A 15100-nucleotide genomic window follows, 5' to 3' on the forward strand; every position below is an offset into this window, starting at 1 on the left:
GGATGGACTGAACTATCCCTGGCATCGTCTTTTCGTGCTTGATGGACTAGAGAAGCAATGTGGACTGATGTAGCTCACCTGAAGCGGAATAAAATAAATACTCAGCTTGGAGTGCAGGCCAGAGAGTTTGTCATTAGTCCTCTTTGATCACAAAGGTTTCAGGAGTGAACGTGGACATCCTGTGGCCACAAGGAAAGCTACCAGCTGACCGCAGAGAAGATGATAGGTCCTTGGCTTAAAGCATGGGCTACGTTTTGTTTCTGATTCTGCCCCAACCTCGCTGTATGATACTAGGAAGTAATTTTGGATTAGAACTAACCATAGAATTTAGCATAACAATACATACTACAACAAATTACTGTATTTCGAGAACTTTCTAACAATTGTACTAATAAAAGCAGGTGGCCAACAATGGCCCGCGGCTGCACAAACAAGTTAGGGAAGGGGGAACAAAACCCATACAAATATCAGCATTATATATTGAACAAGCAGGGATTGCTACAGCAACCATATCGCAAATCTAGGGCAGGAAGAGCCAGACAAAGAGGGATCACTAAGGCAGGAATTTCCAGGGCAACCACACTGCAAATGCCGGAAGGGGAATAGGGCCAGCGAGCCAGTGCCATGGGGGCTGTTAACTTCAGCTTTCAACACCCGTGTACATCCCACTTGTCTATCTCTCAACTGTAAGATCTTTGGGAAGATACCCAGGTGGTGCTTTTGTGCAGTGCTGAACACTGAGAAAACCAAACAAAACCACACACAAAGATTGTTGCCAGGAAAAAGAGCGGGGATACATGTACGAGCCCATATCATGGCGCGAGGTATTTTGCATCCCTGTTCAAGACAGCACTGAACGAGTTTTAACCAGGGAGTTCTTCACCATCATTTCTCTCAGGTCTACGGGAGAAGCTTATGGAAGAAAATTAATGCCTGACACAGACCTGGAGAATTTGGTTTATGCATGGGTGTGTGAAAACGGTGACTGCGAACGAGAGTCGGCCAGGCTTTCTGAAAGGGAGCTGATGGCAGACAAATCTGATTGCTCCTTAATGCGAGTACCTGCCAGTCTAACACATGAATGATACATAGGTCTGCAGAGTGTTTCAAAATTGCATACAGGAGAAAAATAAAAAGGACTGCAGTGAACTTTGGGAAGATGAAAAAGCCCTAATTTTCATCTACGTACATCATTTGGCTGAAGTGGAGCATCCTCTCCCCCATCTCTGTCTAACAAGACCAAGGAGAGCCAAGAGGAAGCAAACACTAAAAGCCACGAGGATCAAAAGGGACAAAGTCTTCAGCGGGGAGAGAAAACCACAACGAAGTTCATCATTTATTTAGGTATTTAACTGTTGTTGCTTTTGCATATTGCTTTTAAGATAATGCCTACCTCTCCTGCATAGGTGTCACAGTCGCAACTGGTGAGAGCAGCCAACAAAACCTCTAGGGAGTATTTTTCCTCCCCACCTGCCAGCAGAACATCTTAATTCATAACCTTATTGAAAACAGTATTTTTATTAGGAAAATAATTCCGTCTCATCATTTCATGTAATTTTTTTGTAATGGTTTCTAATAAAGCCGGTGAATAATGCAGGAAGTGTTGGCAACTGTTCTGATTTTTTAAAAGCTTTCTCTGGGCCCTCGGTCACATCCCTCTGGGGTTCATTTTCTGTGGATATTTAAATGATGGAATTTAATTACTGCAATTATTCATGGAAATTGATTTTCAAAGTCGTACATATGAATGCTCAGAGAAGTTGAATTTAAAATTTGCACGTCGGGATTTGTGACCAAAGTGCTCGCGTCTGTAGCCAGTTAGGGACCAGATGCCTGTGACTTGTCTGGACAATGGCAATCAAGTTCCACTGCTCACATGCTGAATATTTAAATCAAGCCAAAAAATGTACAGTGAAAAGCTACTTGCCACTTGAAAAACTTTTGTAAAACTTCAGACTGCTGAAGGATTTTTGGCAAAAACGAAACAAAACAAAGCAAAACCAACAGCAACAAAAAAAAACCACCCTGATTTCAGTAACCAAATTATTTATAACTAAATGTTTGTTACACTCAACACAGTTCCTTGACACTTGCTAGATCTTTGAGGGCTACTTCTCTAAGTGTATTACTGAGATATCCTCCTTGATATGCTGGGCTTTCTATGTACTTCTGCCTGCCAGAACAGCCAAGAATATTGGAAAACTTTTAATCCACAGAAACAGTTCTAATAGGTGAAATATACCATCAGCTTTCCACAACGCCAAGTATTGTTAGCCTAGTAGAAGGCTTTTGTACCTGCAAGTGCTTCTTAGCATACCTTCCACTTGATGGCAGCGGCTATCAGAGGTCTAAGAAGCAAACAAATTCACAAATATATTTATATAAAGAACACCAAACACCGAAGCTTCATAAAACCCATGGCATTTCTCCAGCTGTTAATCAAGATACTTTCAGGGAGAGCCGACCATCAGGAGCTCCAGCAGACTGGGCTCTGTAGGCATCTCCTCAGCCTTTGCCAAAGCACATTGGTCTGGGTAGTTCTCTCCATATAATTTTCTTTTCTGTAGATGAGTATTTGGGACAGTTTATGGCTCTTTGCAAATACATTAACCATAAAATACACCACTGAACATAGAGGAAGTGTTTGATGGGGTAACAATTAAACATTTTATTCCAGTGTATTTCCCAAGTTTCCCCAAGGAAACAGCAAAAGCATTGGATGATGCAGCTTCATGATGCTATGAAGTACAAATAGCAAAGAGAAGTGACCCCAGATATCAAAGAGTTTTGTCCTTATAGAATTAAGATAAAAAGTATAGCTGTGCCCCCCTAATTCACCGAGTTAATTAATCTTCCAGTAATACCTGATCATCCCCAGATTACGGAGCAGAAAACTTACCACTTCTACCTGAAATAAAAATGCTAAAGAAGTAATGACAAGAAAACGATTAAACTTTCAGCCTTCCTTTAAACTTCGAACTGTTTTCCCAGTGCTAGGAGAACGGTCCATCACCAGTGGAAGGATCCAGGTCCCTGTGCATCACGCTCAGAATTCAGATGAACTGTCACGGAGGCTGTGCCATGAATAATGAACAAGCACCTCTCCTGACACCGTTTTGACAGACACAAAATAGGAGTTTTCTGATTGCCATTCAATTCAAACATGGGGGACCAGCCTGGGGAAAACCATCTTTAGATCCAGCTCTCTGCACGAGTGGGAGTCAGTATTAGGAGCACAAGACATGACCTACTGAATAAAGTTAGCATTTGATCAAAGAAATTTGATATGTTTGAGAGTGTCCAGCGTTTTAAAGGTGAAACCAATTCTGAACTGCAAAGCATGAGCAGCCTAAGAAAACAACATACGGAGGAAGCACCAGTGGCAGCCTGAAAATAAACTCACCAACTAGCATAATCTCAGAGGGAGCTCTTCTTCTGCTACTACGAACGAAAACGACTACTTACCCAAATTTTCAATGGAATAGTAACGCTGTTTATTGTCCACCCGCACGGTCTCCGCGTATGGGCTGCCCACGCCGTAGCCGATGATGTACCCGCGGACGACAATGTTCGGGTTGAGCGGCGGAGTCCAGCTCATGACGATGCTCGTGGTCAAGGGTCTGACATGGAGAGAGCTTGGCTGGTCAGGAACCTGAGATTCTGGGATTCAAACAAAAAGAAACGAATTAATATTCTAATTAAATTTTACTATTCACGAGGTTTGAGTTTAAAATGTTAAAATATTAATTAAAATTTTAATTTAAATTAAAATGACACACACACACAAAACGACCAGATGCCCCGGTTACATGCAGAGCTTACATGCAATTTCATTTCTGAGCTACATCCCTCCCTTCCAAGAGCCCATTTTTAAGAGCATCTCCTAATGCTTTCCACCTTTAGCATAAATGTACAAGAGAGATTTGAAACTACGCAGGATAACGAAAGATGACCTGCACAAGAATTTCCTATAGGATAACTTTTATCTTCCCTGGTCTATTTGCAGGATCCTGACAGCTCATTGCACGAGTTCTCCTGCGCTCACTCGTCAGCTATAATATTTAACAAAACGGTTGACTTTGTTAGTGACGTGCTAGTACATTCTGGCAATAATCTGTCTCTTTGCCATGAAAACAAGCAGTGAATCTGAACTCTTGGACATGCCTCTCTTACTTTGAAGCCGCTTTAAACAACACATCAACATTTCCGACATGAAATAATAGACTGAGATGTTTTATTTGCAGGTATTCTCGGGTAAAATTCATTACTTTAAGTAGCAATTAATCACTTGGAGCCTATTTGGCAGCCTTTGCCTTCTCTGAGCCCAATTTTACTTTAAAGGTTAGGTAAATGCCTTTTGTTTGAGTTTACTCACAGCTACCATATCACAAGTCTCCTCAGAGGAGCCGCACAGTAGCTTGTCTTTTTGAGAGCAGAAAGAGACAAGTTACTATTTTTTCCCCAATAAAAAGGCTTGCAATATAATAGCTAAAAGCTCGTAGGCAACAAGGCCGGGGTGAGGCAACAGCAATAAGGCAAAATGATGTAAACTCCAACAAAAGACACTCCCCGGTTGTGAAGCATTCCCACTGTAAACCTTGGAAAAGGCAATAAAAAGGAAGAATTAACACTTTTCAATAACCAGTGCCATATACGCGTCCTTGGTGCTTTATGTGCCTTCAGATGAATGCTGATGAAGGCATTAGAGGAGTCTGAAAACCTGTTGCACCTTCAGGAAGTCTGCTTAGTACGTTACCAGTCTGAAACACCCAGCCACTTTAGAAGGCCTTTGCATTCAACTTCTTAAAATTGCAAAGCATGGATCTCGGTTAAACGTTGACGAAAGGGTCACTGCAACGTAGCTACTCACAAAAAGAAGAAACAGACTGTGCCCAGAGTGTCACCGTGAGTCGGGTAGAGATGCCATTTACCCCTCAATCCGTTCTCAAACTTTGTTTCAGTGCAGAACCAAAAGTTACTGAACAGAGCAGGTTGCAAAACAAGCGACAGAAGCGAGCCCCGAGGATAAAAATAGTAATTTAAGGCCTTGAAATGGAAAGTTAAGATACAGTAGCAATACTGCAATTCCTTGAGCATCCTAAAAGCGGCAATTCCCAGGCAACGAAGGACATCAAATTATTCAAAGGACCTACAAATGATATTTTTTACATCTGACACATTGCAGAGATTTTAACCGCGGTACAGACACCACCACCTAACCATTGGGTTAAAATTACATCATTCATACATTCCATGTTATTTGTTTCAAGCAATTCGAATACGCGATTCGTGCATTTCAGAGCAAAATCACGACTTCTGGTTTCAAAAAGCAAAAGACAACTTAACTTCTCATACCCTTCTTGGGAAGTAAGCCTCTGAAACGAAGCTGGAGTGAACATTTTGGAACTATTTTTCAAATACTAAAGCTTCATAAACACAGAGCTACTTTTGGAAAATGCATTCTTTTGCTTAATTTTTCTGCATAAATCAGTTTTAATTACACTTTAATTAAATTTATTTTAAACTTTTTCTGGAAAAGAGGCGTTTTTCTTATTCTGAACCGGTTCCAAATTTTAGAACATCCCCAAGTTGATTCAGAATTAACTTTTTTTCCCCCTCAAACTACATATTTTTTGCTTCTCTTTACAGAGAAACGTATTTGCCACAGTCAGGCTTTATGCTGGACATGACATGCAGGAAGCACCTTAATCCATCATTTTGTCAGGAACTGGACCACCCAGCCTTTGCTGATTCAGTGTACCAGCACTCGGATACCCAGGACTAAAACTCCTAGAGAAACACACATTTCATATTCCTGCTTTCTTTTTCAGGACATTTCCTTGCAGTTCTAGGTCAATACATTTCCTTCTGGTTCTTCTGGGCTTCAAGAAATACTTCTGAGAAGTGTTCTTGTGGTCCCATTCTCCTCCTTGAAGGGCCGAATCAGCTCTTCATCCTAAATCCCAAATGAGCTAAATTTCCCAAAAGAAATTTATCAACGGCACCAGGAATTTATCACCTCTCACGTGAGGAAACCTCTGGGCTCGTGGAAGCAAGCACTGTGCTCAGACGTCAGCCAGCCCACAACCCAGCATCCGACGGGAGGATTCCTCGTCAGCTCTGCCTACGAAATCAGATTTTCTTTTTTTTTTTTTTCCTTCAGTCTCTTCCCTTACACGCAATTAGGTTCTCGGGAAACGGGAGCCGAAGTGCCGTGTCGCTGCCTGATGTGACATCTCCTCCTGGGACGCCGCGTCTTCTCACGCGTGCCTCTGAATCCTTCGCTGCGTTTCTACGCGATGGCTCGAGCACCCACGCCTCCCATCCAGGGAATTCTTCACTTAATGTACTTAAAGGTCCCTAATTTCGCTGTCAAGTTTGAAAAATGCTTTACATCTGGGTCACTTTAGCAATCTTTTCAGACTTTCATGGATGTATATTTTACCAAGTCAGGGTAGTTTTCACTCGTCCCATTTTGTTCGGATATTTCCCCAATCACTTTTCAGTATAAATTGCAGCGTGATAGCAGTCTGGCTTGTCATGCTCTTAAAGCACTAATTTAGAGCTGAAGCTAAACTATATCGCTATCTAATACGTGTAACAGCTTCCATCTGTTCGGTGCAGTAATCAGAAACCAAGCATCATAAACCCATTTTCCTGGAGGATACCTTCACAAAGTTGATCAGAGATTCTCTTGCATCCTTGCTCCAGCTATTTAAACCAGACCCTTTGGGGAAAGCATTGCTTTCAATTTCTATTTTTTTTTTCCTTTTCTTTTTAAAGCACGAAATGTGAGGCTGAAAATAAATATTTAAAACCTTCCCAGCTGTCAGTAAAGGCACGCGAGCTTTCTAGGGAACCTTGAAGAAGCAGCTATGTTTGGATTTCTAATCACTTGAACAAAACACACTAATTAAAACGAATATCCATCGGGAGTTGGCGCCGTTCTCCAGAATACTGCTCATCTTCATGCTGCTGACGCCAAGCAGGCTTCCAGTGAAAGCAGGAGAAGCTGCAGGAGCCATAGCAGCTGGGAGGGACTTGCAGATAGCAAGCTGGGCTCCAGCACTTCCCCTCTTAGCTGCCACTTGCAGGACTCTGCGTAACTACTGCAAAAAGCAGGTTTATCCCCAGGGTTTAGCAGGCTGCATTCCCAGCATTAGGCTGCTGCAGCTTCCTGACGGTAATTCATCGCTGCTGCGAATGCAAATGCATGTAAATACAACACACAAACAGAATGGCTTTGCTTTAATTTATTCACGTGTGCCTGCATGCTTCTGCATATTTGGGCACAAAACCACCAGAGGAACGTGATCTATATGAAACCCAAATTGAAAGGAATGCGCTCAAACGTGTTATTCCTTTTTCTGCATCCTGCGGTGTGCTCAGAATTTATCTGTCGCTCGATCCAGCGCCGAGTCAGCTGTTTGCACTTTAACAACATCATTTCTCCAGCCGAATCATGATTAGAAAGATATCATCATGCACCACGGCAGGTTGCGATCCGCTGGCACAGTTACAACCCGCCTAGAGGTATCCTCCAAAAAGCTGATGAGAAACCACCTGTACGGGCACTCCTGTTTTGCGCTGCAGCCGCTCCTGGTCTGCTGTCAAATTGCATTTGGACACGGGGAAAGGCCACGAAGCAGAAATCCTTCAAGCTGGTTGGTTTTGAGATTGTAAGGAAATCCATCCAGTCAAAAGAAAGCCAGTATCAAGCGCAACGGTGCATTTAAACTAATTATTTATTTATTCTTTCATCCTGTTTGCCTTTGATCCTTTTTAGGCGATTCATTTTGTTTTAAAAATCATAGCAATTTTCACCAGTTTCATTTTCTCTTCATCTCCTTTCTGCTGCATCTCTGCTTCTTATGGATTGTAGTTTTGCCATGATTTCCATCTGTCAGCTTCTTTGTTCCATTTTATTTTGCACTTTGCTTAATTTTTCAGGTAAGACTTTTTCATTACTCTCCTTTTATTCCTCCACTTCTTCAAATATCCCAGCCATCTTTATATACCCCTTTCATTTCTGTGTTTTCCTTTCCTTTTGTGTCAGCATCTGCGCTGATTTACAAAGCCCACAGTTTTCAGGTATCTGCATCTCATCATCTTTCACTAATTATTCAGCTTCACTGCCAACCTGCGTTTCTAAAATCTGCAGATAAAGGCTAAGAAAGAGTATTCGACATATCTCAATATTTGCTTGGAGAATTATTAGGATTGCTGGCATCGTTTTCATTGTTCCTTTGATTGATTACGTTTATCGTTTATGAAGTTCCAGATCCATTTCACAGCGTTACTGCAAACAGCCACGATGCTCGGGAGCTACATTCTGGCACAGAATTACGATCCCGAAGGCTGCTGACTCCTTGGTCGTGGTGGTAACAGAGAAACACAGCACAAGACATGAGAGATCCAAGAGCAGAAGAAAACATTTATCTGTGGATGTTTCCAGGTGAGACCCTGGAATGTCACCGCAACCTTGTGCTAGAAGACAAGGGCAGTGAAACCCCTCAGCTGGAAAGCTTTTGGAGACAACAGCTTTTAAGAGAGATGCATTTACCATCGAGATCATTCTCGGGCGTTTCTGCCGTGTACCAGCCCGAGGGCGGCCCGGTCCCGTTCACTGTCATGGCAGCCACCTGGAAACTGTACTGGCTTCCTTTCTCCAGTCCTGGCAAACAAACAAACAAAACAAGTGAAATCGTACAGAAAGAAGAGGAAAACCAAACAATTTGTGACTTTACCCAGCGCAGCCCCCGGCGACCGCCCTTTTGTCTCCCAGCCCGGTTGGGGATGGTGCTGCAAGGCACTGGGGGGGAACAAGGGATTTTGACCAAAAGGAGAGGTTTCAGAAAATGAATGAGAGCTGCACTGGCCCGTGACTAGGCTGGGCTCTAATTCCCATCCATTGAGCTCATGGATATAAAATGAACGAAGTCCAATTAGTGGGAAACTGAAGAATTGTTTTACATAGCTAAGCCACTAATTGCACATTTCACAAAAACAGCTCTCCTTGCTTTTCAAATGCAGGAAACTCCAGATAACTCTCTCCTTAGGCATAAAATATGCAGGCTAGGAACTAGGTTAGCAACTGAACAGCGCTTTGCTTGCCGGTGCTCCCGATTAACTTCAGAGCATGCAGTCCGGGAAAAAAAAAAACATGAAATCTTTCCAATATTATGAAATAAGCAGGAATTCCCAAACAGATGTTTTCCTTTGTGGCTAAAGCCATCAGAAAACAATCACTGCAGCACGACTCGATGTGCCACAGGACCTCCAAGGCCCTACGGTGGGGATATACGTTTACCTTTTTGCCTTGCCTATACTGACCACAAAAAAGCACAGGACAAAAAAATACCGTTCCATTTAATTGCAGACGTTCTCCAGAGAAGAACGCTCGTAATTAAAAAGAGGAGTTTAACGTTTAGCTGACGTGACTCTCAAATTGCTAGCAGCTATTCGAGAGCCTGCATTGTGACTCTAAACTCCTGTGCTATTGCAGATGTTCTTATTATCCCGCAAAGCACCTGCCTACCAAGCAGGATGGCAGCGAAGATCTAAAGCGTCGCCGTGTTAATATTTAAAAGGTCCATTTAGAACAGGCACGCGGCTCTAGCAATCACAATATACGCATGCAGAAGGTAATAATGAGGCCGGGATGTATTTCTTAATTGCCTTCACAAGCCCGAATTGCCAAGTTTTGGGAAACAAAGCACTTTGCTTTCCACTGCATAGAGGTGAGCGGTGGACGGGGTAGGTGGGAGGGTTGAGGGCTGCGGTCCCACTGGGACTCTGCAGCTCTCCAGACTCAAAATAATTCATGTGAAAGAGCTCGAGGTGTGGGGATCTACCACAACGGAGATTAATCTGCTGTGCTCCCAGCCCAGCAGACGACGGCCGTAACCTCCCGCTGCCTTTGCACCTTGCCAGCCCTGGGGATGGGGAACGTCAGAGGTCTGTGCCTTTGCTCTGGGACTTGGACTTTATTTCTACTTTATTAGCCAGGAATTAGATCCTTTCCAGCTTGGCTAAAGGCCTCAGTATACAATCTCTGCCCAGAAACTACGAGTTTCTCTTTCAGCTGTTAGATACCATCCTCCACAAATCATCCCACAGGAACTGGGGCCAGCAGCCGAGGTAAGACAACCAAGTTGAGGGTTCAATATTTAATGCCTTCCTCATTAAAAACAAATAAATAAATAAGAAGTTCTACTTGTGCTTTTATTTGATTTTGAAATGAAATTCTGCTTTTCCTTTCCAAAATGGTAAATGAACATTTTTACTCTTAAGTATGCAATTCAGAAATAATTCTGATTCTCACCGATTGCACTTTATATGGGAAAGTAAACATACAGCAGGCCATTTGAGGTGAAGGCACGGTTATGAAGATGCCATGGACTTTGACAAAGTTTAATTTTCTCCCTTGCTGCTTTGCTGCTTTCTCAGTTACGTCTGGGCATAGTGCAAGAATACGAGCAAAATTCATTTTCAGCTCCTAGAATTCACTGTTACCCCTACAATACTCACCTGGCTACTTTCATTCATTGCAATTACAGTTTTGTTATGATCCACTGTTGCCCTTTTTATTCTGTGAGGAGGTATTTGCCATCTAAAATCTTCAAATAGAAACCGAGGAAATCGGTATTTTTGCACCCGTACGAAAATAGGAGATGTTTACTGAGTGGTCTAAAAAACTATCTGAGGCTGAAGCTATTGGACATGAGGAATTTGGCCTCAAATTCACTAATGATAATGAAAAAATCCAGGAGACAAATATATGAAAAAAAAAACAATAAGGAAAAAATTGGGTAAAAAAAAAACATAATATAAAGACTGTCTTTGTACAACACAATAAATGCTACCTGCCAGCAAAGAAATCAATGTTCCCTTGAAGTGAAAGTATATTTTATTCCCAAAGCATTTAATTCATCAAAACCTTGCAAGGTTGTACCATGTGAACACTGACCTGTGAACAAGTACCAGAGGTTGTTTGGCTCCAGTGTTTCAATCTCACCCCTGCGGGTAGTCTTTCTGTGTCGGATTTTATAGCCCGTAATAAATCCATTTTGAGTGCCTGGTGGTGGAGGCAACCAGCTAACTTTGATACTCTGTAAAAGAAGAGATATTACTGCTGATTTTTTTTTTTTTTAGGAAATGACAAAAGTAAAGCGGATAAAATGAATGAAGTAAGGAAAAATAAAAGAAAATGGCTTTTTTTTTTAAACCAACTTTCATTCAACTTTTTATATCGAGAAGACAAAAATCTGAAAAGATTCAAGTGAGGGCATGAAGAAAACTATGCACTCGCTGGCAGTGGATGGTTATACAGACAATGGATTTATATGCTAAATTCTCTCCTTTTTTGGGAATTTTTCATTTCAACAGGCCACTAGAATACCCGTGGTACTATAAAGGTTGAGCAGGCACTGTGACTCGTTTCACTTTCCAGCCCAAAGTGCCCAAGTCTCACCTTTTTGCCCATAGCACACATCTATCACCCTGAGCATTTCTAAGAGTTTTGTGCCATTTTAATTCCACCGATGGTCACAGAGAGGTCACTGCCCCCTCGTCACATCCGTGTAAAGCCAGTCTAACCTCCTGGGCAGAAACTTATTGCCGATCCCAACTTGTAAGAGAATTTTAGCTGGACCAGAGCTTGCAGCAAGGCAATTAATCACTAATTTTGTTCTAACTTTGCTTGTCTAGATTGTATGGGGATCATTCCTCACCATGCCGTGCACCAGACCCTGGCATGCATCACTCCCCAGCTCAGGAATGTCAACGTCTCTCTTTCCTTCACCCTCTACCACATCAGTTGCTTATCGCAAAGGGATCTTTCTCCTTCTACTTTAACGACTTCATTTCTTCAGGAGCCTTTTCTGAGGGACCTTATCGAAAGCCTTTAGGAAATCCAAGAGAATGGTATCAACCGGATCTCCCTGCCCACGTGCTCCGTGATTCCTTCAAGGACTTTAATAGGGAAGCGAAGCAGGACTTCCCTCCACAAAAGCCGTATTGATTCCCCTCCGTCATATCACATCCATCCGTGTGTCTATTCGTTCTCTTCTTTATTAGAGCTTCTATCAGTTTGCCCAGGAGAAGCACTCAATTTACTGGGCTGGACTGATAAGAGAGCTGATACTGTACATCAACCTTTGTTCTCCTAAAACAATCCGGGCACCAGCAGTTCCTTGCAAGTCTCCGGTCCTTCGAGGGTTTCACCCAACAGGATATAAGGTCTTCACGGTGTGAAGGGTTTCTCATGGAGCAAGGCCACAGAATTATCTCTGCACTGGCTCTTACAGCACTGCATTACGGGTTTTTAGACAAAGAGAAAAGCTGACCACATCACAGTGGATAGTTTTTGACCAAATACGATTTATTACCATTATTGAGTTGCTTAGGCCCTGCATAAATATGTTATAGCGTATATCAAATTAATTATTGCAATAGAAAAAAATCAATGTTGCACATATATTGCCCCCTGATTTATGGTTACAATCAATTATACATTTCAAAATCAATACCTTGGGTTTTCAGCGCGGAGTGAATTAATGCTGGGGTCCTTACATTAGGGCAGAACAAACTCCATTTTTCAATTGTGAGAGTGATTGTTTTTAAAACAGATTTGGTCGCTTTGCATATTGAAATTGCCCACATATAAAACATTTATGGGGGAATGCAAACACTCTGAGAGCGTCTTTAAAACATTTTTGCTGACAGCTCCGAGGACGTCTTTGGGTAACTCGTTGTGTGCTACCGGTGCGCTCCCAGGTCTTCCCATTTCTGCACGACACTGAGCCACTTTCTCATCGTGCCCATCGGGACCTCAGCATCTGTGTACAGCTCCAAGGAGAAGACATTTTGCCCCATTTCCCAGCAAGCAGAGCATCTGGGTATTTTCTCAGAGGAGGAGGAGAAATTCCAGACTGCTGACCCTTCTAAGAGCAACACGAAAAGCTCTTCTCGGTCCCCATCCTACAGCAACAACCTAAAACCAGGATGAACAATCAGAAAGGAGGGCAACGTACCGCCTCATGGAAGAATGAAAGCAGAACCCCCATAGAGTTATTTACCCTTGGACCTGGAGTATCCTGAAAAGTTGGAGATGATAAAAAGTATATGTGGAGAAGAATCAAGAAGTGGAGGGGCAGAAATGCCTTCAGGGACCTTCTGCACAGCTCATGCAGGTTGCAGGAATGATTTGTAGATTGAAAAATCCTACTCGAAGGGACGAATCACATTGGTCTCAGCTTGGAAAATGCAGCAACACCAACTTTTACCCAAGCGTACTGCTTATAAAAAATTTAGAACTGAATCATGTGATAAAAAACAGGTGAGTTTGAAAGAAATCCTTTAGTTTGGGCGACCTCCCGATGAGCTGGAATTTTGGGTGAGGATTTCTGGATCTTTGCTGTGACAAACCACAGCCTCCGTGTTGTCAATTTATTTCAAACATTGCTAATTTCTGAACTGCATGTGAGCTAGGACAGCTAGGAGGCCCGAAGACGATTTGTTGCCCTCCAGGAGAGGCAGCAATCCTGTTGGTTATGCTCGTTCAGAGGAAGGGCTCTTTTGGAAATAGAGTTACTTGCAAATGTAACAACACTTGAGCACTGAATCTAAAGCCCCAGAAGAATGAACCAAGAGGAGAAAGGAGGTTTAAGCAAGCGGTGTGTCCTGGGAAGGGTCAGACCTGGTGGGACACTGGGCTCTGGATGCTGAGACGTCATTTTCCAGAAGGGGAGCAGAGCAAGAAGCGTGCACAAAGCTGGGTAGCTTTCAAAAACGCCCCCTGCTTTGATTTTCAAGCTGCAGTGACAGATAACTCGGAGCAATTTTTTGTCAGGTTGCCTCCACAAATAATTAATTTCATTATTTAAATATCGAGTCTTACTGCTAGCCTGAACTTGGCACTGCAATTTGGTTAAAAATAGGAAAAACAAGAGTTTCGGCCCAAGCATGCAAGCACTTGGAGCCACAATACCTGTGAGTGCTGAGCAGTTTTTTGAGCCCCCAAATATCCTTCTTTCTGCCCCAAAGTCAGCAGCGATTGCCTCCTCTCCCTCCATGGCAGCCCTCGCAGAAGCAATGGGTTTGATCGTGCGCCCAAGGCAGAATAAATAAGATCTCCCTTCTGATCAGAGGAAAAAAGCGAGTTCTTTCCAGATCCACCCAAAGCTGTCACTGCAACAGCAACAGTTCACTTCACCTCAACCTGGTCTCCATGGACACCACGGCGATGGTTTTTATCAATAGTGCTTAACATGTGCCCCTTTGATCCGGGGAAATCGATGACTAACGTGCTGCCGGGCTCCTTGTTCTTTCTTCTGCTTAGGAAAGAGCAGGAATGGCTAGTGCTCTAATCCTTCCCACTTTAGCCAAGAGGCGACTCACAGAAAGGAAATATTTCCTTCCTATTCCATCGGGATCCCTCTGCAGATGGTCCTTTGGAGGCTGCAGACCACACAGCTTTCAGTTGAGCCCTCCCCGATCAACTGTACCTGATAAACCTTTTCAGAGAGAATAGATATCGGCGCAACGGATCTAGCCAGACCCGAGCTGAACCTTTAAAATCTTTCCTGCAGCTCCCAAAAACCCAGGGTATTTTCATTTCCACGTTTTCACGATTATCTACTTAGAAACCAAACCGGAATAAGAAAAAGCTGAAGTATTATCTCTACATTGCTCAGAAATGTGGAGCATCAGGAATCTCATTAATCTTATCAAATCAACGTTTCTGGATGTGCAAAGACCATTTGTCTATTTTAGTCAATAAACCTCTGGACGTAAGTGCTCGTTTAGAGTAAGAGGGACTGTTGTGAATGTATGCAGATTAAGCATCCAGAATACACCTCATCGTAAAAAGCTGGAAAAAAATCAAGAAGGAGTAACTCGATGATTTCATGCAACAACAGAATGGGTTATTAGTCTCCACGTACGGCCAGCAACAAATAGCCCATTTTTCAGTCTAAGTATGACCCGTGCACGAGCTGGGATTTGAAATGAATTTCCTGAGCAAGGCGGCAGAGTTGGGAGCCAGTTGTGTCCTCTTCTTGGAGAACTGCCTTCGCATTGCTTCTACATGGAAACTAGG

At 42.8% G+C, this 15100-nt stretch overlaps 1 protein-coding gene across 1 annotated transcript in view; it reads right to left on the minus strand.

Annotated features, from left to right (window-relative positions):
- DCC (DCC netrin 1 receptor) overlaps positions 1-15100 on the minus strand; it is a 280795-nt gene that overhangs the window by 70546 nt on the left and 195149 nt on the right. The window contains exons 13-15 of the mRNA XM_050716343.1: positions 10970-11111; positions 8564-8674; positions 3466-3660 (exon numbers count right to left, since the gene is read on the minus strand). Of these exons, the coding sequence (XP_050572300.1) occupies positions 3466-3660; positions 8564-8674; positions 10970-11111 (448 nt within the window). The remainder of the gene's footprint in view (positions 1-3465; positions 3661-8563; positions 8675-10969; positions 11112-15100) is intronic.

The sequence above is a fragment of the Cygnus atratus genome, chromosome Z, assembly GCF_013377495.2.
Source record: "Cygnus atratus isolate AKBS03 ecotype Queensland, Australia chromosome Z, CAtr_DNAZoo_HiC_assembly, whole genome shotgun sequence".
Taxonomy (NCBI): domain Eukaryota; kingdom Metazoa; phylum Chordata; class Aves; order Anseriformes; family Anatidae; genus Cygnus; species Cygnus atratus.